We start from the raw sequence: 9894 nt of genomic DNA on the forward strand, positions 1-9894 counted from the left end.
AGTAGTCAGTCCTCAAAATGACAAAATGGTCTGGAAGTGAGAAATGTGAGAATAAAATGCGTGCTTGCCTGTTCTGAAACAGGAGTGAAACATTTCGATGGTAGTGCCTCACCAAGGCTGTTTTAGTGTAGTGGTGGGCAGATTTCAAAACTATACATTTGACTTGAGAAACTCTGAACCTATATTATGTTTTTGAAAGGAAAACTTAATTGTGCAGTCATTTGTAATATAACTTCAGTAAATGTCCCTGAAAAGATTTCCCCAAATTTTAAGATCTGGCAGCAGTATGAGGTTATATCTAGAAGAAGCAAAACAAAAAACAAAGAAAAAACCCACACCCCACAAATGAAAAAAACACTGCCAAAAAAAAATCTGAGCCAAACTGGCTCTGACACAGCACCAATCTATGAATGTGAGCATTTTAAATGGCAAGGGTCAAATTAAGATGAAAGTCTGGCAGTATTGCAGTAAGAAATTTGACCATAAAATATAACAAAAATAGAACTTGATTCTTAATAAATAATAATAAAAAAATCCTTCTCAAGGATTCAGAATGTATTTTATTACTTTCTAACTTTTTCATAATTTATTCTGTTGCTTGCATTTTGCTCACTTTGGAAGTGGAAAATATATTTGATTTGTTTTTTTTTCTCCCTAATTATCTCCTACATTCTAAGAAAATTTCAGGCAAAGACCAATGAAATTTTTTTGCTACTTTCTCTTCTGTATCAACATCTATAGGACTATATTGTGATGGTGACATATAGTTAGAAGCTTAGAAACATAATTTCCATTCTAAGGTATTTTTTTAGTTAACATTTATACTTCTTTGACATTCACTAGCTGCATGGTTTTATGAACCCTGGTAGTGTGACTACTTGATTCAGTACACAGAGAGCTTTATTTAACACATTTATTTCTTTAACGGGTATATTTTACATTTGTAGTTAACCTTCATTGAGCTAAAGGTTTATTACTTAAAAAATGTAATTCCTTTGAAAATTATTCAAATAAAAAGCTCTAGTGCACCTTATTATATATTTAGTTTGCAGTATGGAAGATATATTTTTAAAGATCTTTGAAAAATATTGGACCAACATTTCTGTTGGCTTAAATTGGCAGTTTCATTTTCTAAGGGTCTCCTAGCAATATATTCTCAGTGCATAACAGAGTTATAGCAAAGGAAATCTATGTGTTTTTGATGGCAGTTATAAAATCTCTGATTTTGAGAATGGTAACCTGGTATTTATTAATTATCGAAACTGTGTTTTGTCACTTCAGAATTTAATGCATATGTAACCTAGGAAGGAACCAAATCATTGGCTGGTTCCAGCCTTGGTTTTTTTAGAAAAAAAAATTCATTCAATACCATGACAGTGTTAGAAAGGTGATGAACACTTTGGAAGGTAGTAATTTTGAAATCCTTTTTCCTATAAAATGATGACTGAGACATAAGCCTGGCAAAGAGTTGAGTAAAAAAAATCATGCAATTGTTATTTTTCTAAGTGATTTGAGAGCAGTAAGAATGTTTGATGAATGAAATGTGGTCTTGTATTTGCAAAATGTAACTAAAATAAAGCACTACTTCTTTCTAGCTAAGTAACCTGAAACAAGTCACAGTTGTGGATGTATCAGCAAACAAGTTTCATTCTATTCCAATTTGTGTACTCCGGATGTCTAATTTGCAGTGGTTGGATATTAGCAGCAACAACCTGAAAGATCTCCCAGAAGACATAGACAGGTAGTTTATGTTTTAATTCATTGACAGGCTTGTGAACTATAAAGCAAATCAGGAAAGTAACAAGCTTTGAAGGGACACCATTAATGAAAAATCACATGAAAAAATCACATTTGGAAATGCATCAGATGATAGTTTTGCATGTAAGCTTTACCATTGTTATTGATGGACTAGGTCGGAGAACAGGAACTACATTTTCTAGCTCATTGATGGTAGATTGCACAGTCAGTGCCTCTAGTGTACAGTTAGCTAATTACATTTTCTGCTGCATTCATGATAATTTGTCATTGTATCCAGGCATTGTTATTTGGGAAGTTCATATGGCATACACTGCCCCAGTTCCAGCAAAGGGGACGCACTATATGGAGTTGGCAGCAGTATCTCTCTGAATTAAAGCATATTTAAGTTACTGAAAGAACCTGATAAACTTTGGCAGTAGAGCAGAAAAATATTGGTAAGATTAAAAAAAACACTGACAATTCTCCCCTCCTGCTCTGAGGTATATATGCATGTGCACCCATATATTCACTCTCTCAATTTAGAGATCCACTAGGACTAGTTTTAAAAAAATCATGCTGGTCCCTTTAATGGGACTTACTAACCTGAGGAAGCACTTTTCTTATCTCTGGGCCTATTTATTCACTCTGGAATCCTGTTGTAACTTCGTTGACAATACTCTACAAAGCCATCAGTAAACCAAAACAGATATTAACTAAATTTTATTTTAAAAAAGAAAAAAGGATTGTTTATTGATCTGGGAATAGTGACCCTTGAGGCAGAAGAAACTTCACAGAAAACTCGTTTAACCTTAACTTTCACAAGACCTTTGCTGCTGCGCAAAAAGACTTTTCTGGGACATTGTGTAATCACAGATTTCTCTGACAGCAGGGCTGAGGTCTTAATTTGTATTAGTAATTCACATGCTCTAGCCACAACACCGTAAACCTGCCATTTTTTTCCAGTGGATCTGAGCAGATATTTGATTATCTTCAAAGAGCTTCTAAGAGGATATTTTTATTTTATGGAAGGTTACACACTCAAGGGTCATTTTTTTTCCCTGTAACCTATATATATTACTCTATCTCCTTTCCTACACTTCATTTTCTCCATTTCATATTGACTTGACAGCCTTGATACTAAAGCATCATAATCAGACACCACAAAATAAGGTTTTCTTTGTTTGACTTTGGGTTCTGAATTTTGAGGTCTCTTGGGCTGATGTGCATTCTGAAGACTAGAAAATGTCAGGATAGCCCTCCCCCCCCTAAACTGATAGTCTTATTCAGACTTATGATTTCAATGCCTGCATTGTTGAAGAACCTCCATGGACTACCATGAAGTCTGTGATTAAAAAAGATGAGTTGGCACTAAACTGAAGCCTTACTTAGTATCTTTCCCTGAACTCAAACAAACCATATGGGCCTGATAAGCAATAGCCTGCAACAATGTTTTAGGAATGGACACTTCTGGTCAAATGAGACAAATTTGTTTCATCAGTTTGCTATGCTTTTCGTCTTCTATCTACTCCAAGGAATAAATGCTCAGCCACAAATTACTATTACATTAGGAAAAGCCAGGGGAAATAAAGCAAAAGAAGCCCAATGCCTTCCTCTGCAAAACATTGTCATTAAATTGATTTCAGTGGGACAACATGCAAGAACCATATGACCAGGAGCTGGTCTTTCTCTTGCTCCCTACAGTACTAATTACTAGTGAAAAAAAAAATGATGGGAATATACTGCCTAGCATGGGTGTATCTAGTTCATAGAAACCAGCATATGGGCAAAGGTATGAGCTGGTGACCCATATTTTTCATTAGTTCCAGGATACACATGATGAGGCTTCATATCATATTCTGTCAACATCTTATGTATGGAAGCACAGTAGTTTTTGTAATCTTTTATCTTCAGCATGCTTCTGAGTACTTGTCAGAGGTATGCTATTAATATCTATAATGTTGAGCCGTGACTGGAATTTTCCATTAAAGTTTATGACAGTGTGTGAAAGTGTGGTATGAGTAATTTTTGAGAAGCCAAAGATGGTGCATGTAATTGTTTTTCTTTTACACATGATTAAGTCTGTATTGCTATTTTGGATAGATGTTCCTATGTGAAATAAAACATTTTAAGTTATCTTTATCTTTCACATTTTTACAGATTAGAACAACTGCAGACGCTTCTCCTGCAGAAAAACAAGTTGACTTATCTTCCACGAGCTCTGGTCAATATGCCAAAGCTCAGTTTGCTGGTTGTCAGTGGTGATGATCTGGTTGAGATACCCACAGCCATCTGTGAGTCAACCACAGGTTTAAAGTAAGTAAAAGTGAGAGAGAAATTCTTAAGAAGATAAGGTAGATGTACCCAGGAGAAATACTTTCACAAGCACCAGTTTCTACCATACCTGGTGGTCAAATTCTAACCCAATTTATATCAAAGCCCTTAAGGAGGCACTAGAGAGATTGGAAATTGCAGAGGAAATGCACCTTTCTGATTTTCTTCTTCCAGCTCCCCACATTATGCATCTGTATGCCTAAACTGCTGTTCCTGTGTAGACTTGGTTACACTAACACTGACTCTGGAGTTGCAAAGCCATTCTGCAGAGTGGGACCAGTAGTCTGGCAGTTAGCTATTGATAAGCTCAGTGCTGTCAAAAAGTATGCTGCTGGGAGTGGGACACATGGCTAGTTAAAAGGCTAAATAGCGTCACATGAGTTTAGTAGTTCATATATTCTTTGTTGTGAAACAGCACCTTGTTGCTGCATGCAGGATAAGACTAAAAGGTCTTTTAGTCTGCAGTTACAGTGATCTTGCATTTCTGCAGGTGATGTTCGGGTCTTTGATTATGCAATCATTTGAGACTCTGTAGTGGGTCCAGCTGGGTTGGACTTAATTTTCCCCACAGCAGCCGTTATAGTGCTGGGCTTTGTACTTGTAGCTAGAATGGTGTTGGTAACACACCAAGGTTTTTGACTGCTGTTGAACAATGTTCCCACAGCATCAAGGCTGTCTCTCCAACCCTTCCCCATAAAGGCCAGTAGGCTGAGGATGAGCAAAAGTTTGGGAGGGGACATAGCTGGGACAGCTGACTCAAACTGGCCAAAGGGATATTCTATACCATATGACAACATGCTCAGCATAAAAGCTAAGAGAAAGGAGAAGGAAGGTGGGTCATTTGTTATTAAGGTGTTTGTCTTCCAAAGAAACCACTACACGTACTGAAACCTTGCTTCCTGGGAAATGGCTGGACAACACCTGTTGATGAGAAGTAGAGAATAATTTTTTTTTTGCTTTGCTATGCTTCCATGCATAGCTTTTGCTTTTCTTTATTAAGCTGTCTTTATCCCAACCTATGAGTTTTTCATCTTAAGTTCTCCCCCTGTCCTGCTGAGGAGGTAGAGTGAGAGAGCTGCTTAGTGGGCACCTGGCCAACCAAGGTCAACCAACCACAGACTCACAGCAGTTAATGAGATTTTTAAAAGCCATATCATTTGTTGGAACATTTGTTCTTTTGAAAGTAACAATTTTATTGATCTTATTCCTTCCTGGAGTTGTAGTATCATCAGAGATTTTCAGAATGCTCTGCACTTAATTTGCACATTATGTAAGTTGTTTATGTAACCATCTAGTTCTTCATCTGCAATGTGTAACTTTAGGAAATTTGCAAATATGATATAATGCACGTCCAGTTATGCATTGTAAAAGAGAAGTAACATAACAACAATTACCAAAAAATGGAGATACACATTGTCAGCTAAGTAATACTGGCAAAATTCCAGACTGCTAGACAATGTTGTTAGACTGGAGTTCATTCATACTGCTCATTAACAGATGTGAAATTACAGTGTAGTCTGTTAGAAGCTCTGTAATAAAAAAGTATACCTGTTATTGAAAAGAATGATTTATATAGATAGGCAAAAAGAAAGATATAAATCTGATCATTTTTATATGAAAAGGGGATTATAGAGAAGATGCCATTTGAAATATTTATTTCTAATAATAGATGGATCCTAAAAATGCCATAATGCAAAAATTGAGCAAAAGTTCTTTAGATTTCCCCTTCTGCCTCTAGTAGCAACTTCTAAAATATCATTCATGTTGGCCAATGATATTCAGAAGCCTGTTCCATACGTTCTTGTGTTAATCCCTCTCTAGATTCATAAGTCTCAAGGACAGCCCAGTTCAAACTATTGTATGTGAAGACACTGAAGAAATTATAGAAAGTGAACGTGAACGGGAGCAATTTGAGAAAGAGTTTATGAAAGCATACATTGAAGACCTAAAGGAAAGGGGTATGTGTTAGCTTGCAGTAAACTTCCTGCTATCTTGGATATAAATGCAAACGTACATTGGGAACATTATTTTTTAAGAGTACAAACAATATGCCCTTAAACTGTAATTGTCTGTTATGGTGTTAAATAAGACTAAAAGTGAAAATGTCGAATGTGTTTTGTTAAAAGTTTGGGCCCTACCTAAAACACTTGATATTGAACAAATGTATACAAAATTAACAGTGTGTTTGTACATGCATTAACCTTAATTCAATGATAATGTATGCAATGATTATCCTCATTCTGCAGATTTACTTACCTCTCTTGGTATTAGCATTACTGATTTTGAATTTCTGCAGAAATACGTCTCCTTCTCAGAAAGAAACACAGTGTATATATGAAATGCTCTTTGCATTGATAGAACTTTCTTTAACAGTGTATCGGTGTCAATGTACTAATTATTTAGCCACTATAAAATTATTGTAGTGAAATCACTGCTTTTTGTCTTTGTTGCAGAGCATCTGAAAGTTTACATACTACTTTATTTTGCTATTCTCGCTTACATTTACTGTAATTAAGTAACTGTCAATCTCTTGAGTCTTGTTTAGTTAGGAAACAAACGGAAAATATCTTGTGAGCCAAAATACCCTATAGGGTCTGTTTAAATCTCTTTGAGAGCTTGTGTGTAGAAATTAATTTTTGTGGAATGAATCCTATTGTATCTTTTCATTCCTTGTATTTCATGTAACTGGTCTGTATAGTGGTCCTACAAGTAAAGAAAGGCCACAGGATGTGGCTGCAGAATACTTTTCATGTTCTGATACTGGACTTTTGTTCCTTAATGTCCATAAGCTGCACACTTGAGTATTCAAGCCGCCTACTTCTAAAGTGAAGTCTGCTATAAAAGTGCCAGATTCTGATAACGGTAGCACCAGTGGTTAAAACGGAGGGAAGGAATGGAGGAAAAACTGAGATCATAATTTGGCTTTAGAGATACTAATGAAATACGTAGTGTTGGAGTCGTAGTTACATACTTGTGAAATGTGGAGGCTAAGGTAATGGCTACCAGGCTGCCTGAAACCTGCATTTGGCCCTGTCAAGCACAGGACAGCTTTATAGTCCTTTGGGTCAAAACAGCTCAGGGATATGCTTTTCTGCCTTCCTAGACAAAACTTATCTCCATGAATTTTATGATGATATTGGATCATGAATGACCCTTGGATTTCATGCTTATGAACTTTTGTGCTATAGATTATGCCAATACCTGCTTTTGAAAAGCAGACTGGAGAAGGACTAACTTATGTATGATATGAGCCAGCAGAATTTCTGGAAGATAGCACAGAGATAACTTGTAGAGTACCTTTGAGTACCCAACCCTAGCTGTTTCTAGCTAAGGGCTCCATTTATCTGTGCTGGATTACATAGCTGAAATCTGAGATCTGTTTCTTTTTTCTCTTTTCACAGATTCTACTCCTTCCTACACTACAAAAGTATTACTCAGTCTTCAGCTCTGAAGATCAAAAATCTTGAAATCACCAATGAATATCAGAATAACTCAATTTTTATCCACCTGAATTGAAAACACTGGAAAACATAGATGGCCAGAAGCACTTCAAAGTCATTATGAATTTTTTTTTATTTGTTACTGTAGTTGCTCCCAGTAACTACAGATAAAACAAAGAGCATTAGAGCCTTCATAAGATGCTAAACGCTATCTTCCACGGGATTTTCAGTTTAGATAAGTTTCAACAACTTTCTATACAGAAACTTTAGCAATCCTGCTGCTTTTTTCAAGCATATTACAAACTTTTACCTGTTTGCAAATTCAGATACCAACGTAACTGAAACTTCTGTGCTAAGCAGTCTTATAATATAGCAATATATTAAATAAGATTTTAGGGACTAAGCAGCGTGAACAAATACTATCAGCAAAATGATGATAAAGGTCTTCTACTAGTGGTTTCAGATTACAGGATTTTGTGGACATTTATTGGAATTTTCCAAGTTATATAAGAATGAGTTTGCTGGGTAAAAAGTTATTTTGCTTGCTATTTAATAATCTGTTTATATACAATTATGTAAGTGTATATACTGTAGAGTTTCAGAAATACAGTTTTAAATATATTTTTTGTTTAATAAATCAATACTTTTTAATCTCAAAAGACGTGCGACTTTGAGAATTTAGACTCAAATGAAACTCAAGCTGGAGAATTTAAATAGTCCTAAATTTATGAGTGCAGTTAGGGGAAATTATATTTACATCTTGCTTTTTTATTATAGGTGAGCTATGTCCAGTTTTCTGCAGTAGAGTGCCACTTAAGTCAGTCATATTTAAAAAGCAAAGCAACAAAGGATGTGCTTCTCAAGAGTTTAATATAAAAAATACTGCTTTTGATGTTCTCTTTCCTTTTTAAATTTTTAGCATTCATTCTTTTGAAAGAAGAGAATTTGTAAATACTAGGTGTGTTATTTATTCCAGTCACAAACTCCTGCAGTTATATTACTATACAAATTGAAACCCTCTCAAGTTGGTCTCTAGGTGTTAATGCTGATTTTAACCAAGTCCTGGAACAAAGAGAAAGTTTCAAAAAACTCCAGGAAAACTTGACATTGATCTGAAACAGAATAATGGAAGAGCTGAAATGCTTTTTTTATTATGAAGATATTGAAATATGATAAAATAGTGGCAATCAAAGTGGGCTTATAGAAATCAGGCTATCTGAAAATACTCCACCAAACTTTCTTTTAGTGAAATTATAAGTTTGGTTGATTAAGTATTGACATTGAAGTAATAAAATTCTGTAAGACATCTGATTTGGTATTGCTTGAAATTCTATTTCTAGAGTTCTGCTGTAGTCTAATATGATCCACTGAAAATCATAGGAATGGAAATCACAACTGCTGTTTATAGAATGGAGATGTCCATTATGGGAGTTAGAAGTTTAAGAAAACCTAGGGGTGCAAACATAATTAACTAAACAAAAGTTCCCAGTGCAAATTCTAGTTTCAGAATTGTTGGATGTATAAACAGAAGGTACTTGAATAGAGAAGTTGTGTTAGTATTTATTTCGCATTGCTGCTAATCTTACTTGAAAGATTTCTGCTGTTTACAGGTAAGAGTGATGCAGATAAACTGGGGAACATTCAGAAGAAATAGCGTAAATAGAAATCATGCATTTTTAAGTTCATTGAACAGTGAACAAGTCCGTTTGCTTGTCGATGTTTATCAGTGAAAAATCAGAGTCTAGAAACAGGATTTTTTACTGCAGCAGAAAAACATAAAGCAGAAGACTAAAACTTGAATTCACAGATTTGAACTGGAAACAAAAGGCCTGTTTTTCAGTAAGAGTAACCATGGGACAACTCACAAAACACTGATAATTTATTAGTCACTAGCAATATTTAAGTCCAGGTTAACATTTTCCTTAAAAAATTGCGGTAATAATTAAGCCATGGAAAATGCAAGGTCAATGGCATAAAAAGGATCAAACTAGTGTTCCCCAACTTGACTTTGGACCTCTGTGAATCTAATTTTCATAGAATCACAGAGTGGTGTGCATTGGAAGGGACCTTCAAAGATCACCTAGCCCAACTTTTCTGCCACAGGCAGGGATATATTTCACTAGGCAGGTTTTTCAAAGCCCTGTCCAACCTGACCTTAAATACTTCCCATGATGGGACTTCCACAACTTCTCTAGGAAACCTGTTCCAGTGTCTCACCACCCTCATCGTAAAGAATTTCTTCTTTAGATCCAATCTAAATCTACCCTATTTCAGTTTAAAAATGTTACCCCTTGTCCTGTCACTACAGGCCCTGCTAGAAAGTCTCCCTCCATCTTTCTCATAAGTCCTCTCTACATATTGAAAAGCTGCAATAGGGTGTCCCTGG

General features: G+C 35.5%; 1 protein-coding gene across 1 annotated transcript in view; it reads left to right on the plus strand.

Annotated features, from left to right (window-relative positions):
- Positions 1 to 8149, plus strand: part of LRRC2 (leucine rich repeat containing 2) — a 74144-nt gene extending 65995 nt beyond the window's left edge. The window contains exons 6-9 of the mRNA XM_059833860.1: positions 1596 to 1741; positions 3895 to 4050; positions 5890 to 6026; positions 7470 to 8149. Coding sequence (XP_059689843.1) covers positions 1596 to 1741; positions 3895 to 4050; positions 5890 to 6026; positions 7470 to 7519 — 489 coding nt within the window. The 3' untranslated portion in view covers positions 7520 to 8149. The remainder of the gene's footprint in view (positions 1 to 1595; positions 1742 to 3894; positions 4051 to 5889; positions 6027 to 7469) is intronic.
- Positions 8150 to 9894: the final 1745 nt, after the last annotated feature.

Source organism: Gavia stellata, chromosome Z (genome assembly GCF_030936135.1).
Source record: "Gavia stellata isolate bGavSte3 chromosome Z, bGavSte3.hap2, whole genome shotgun sequence".
In the NCBI taxonomy this organism is placed as follows: domain Eukaryota; kingdom Metazoa; phylum Chordata; class Aves; order Gaviiformes; family Gaviidae; genus Gavia; species Gavia stellata.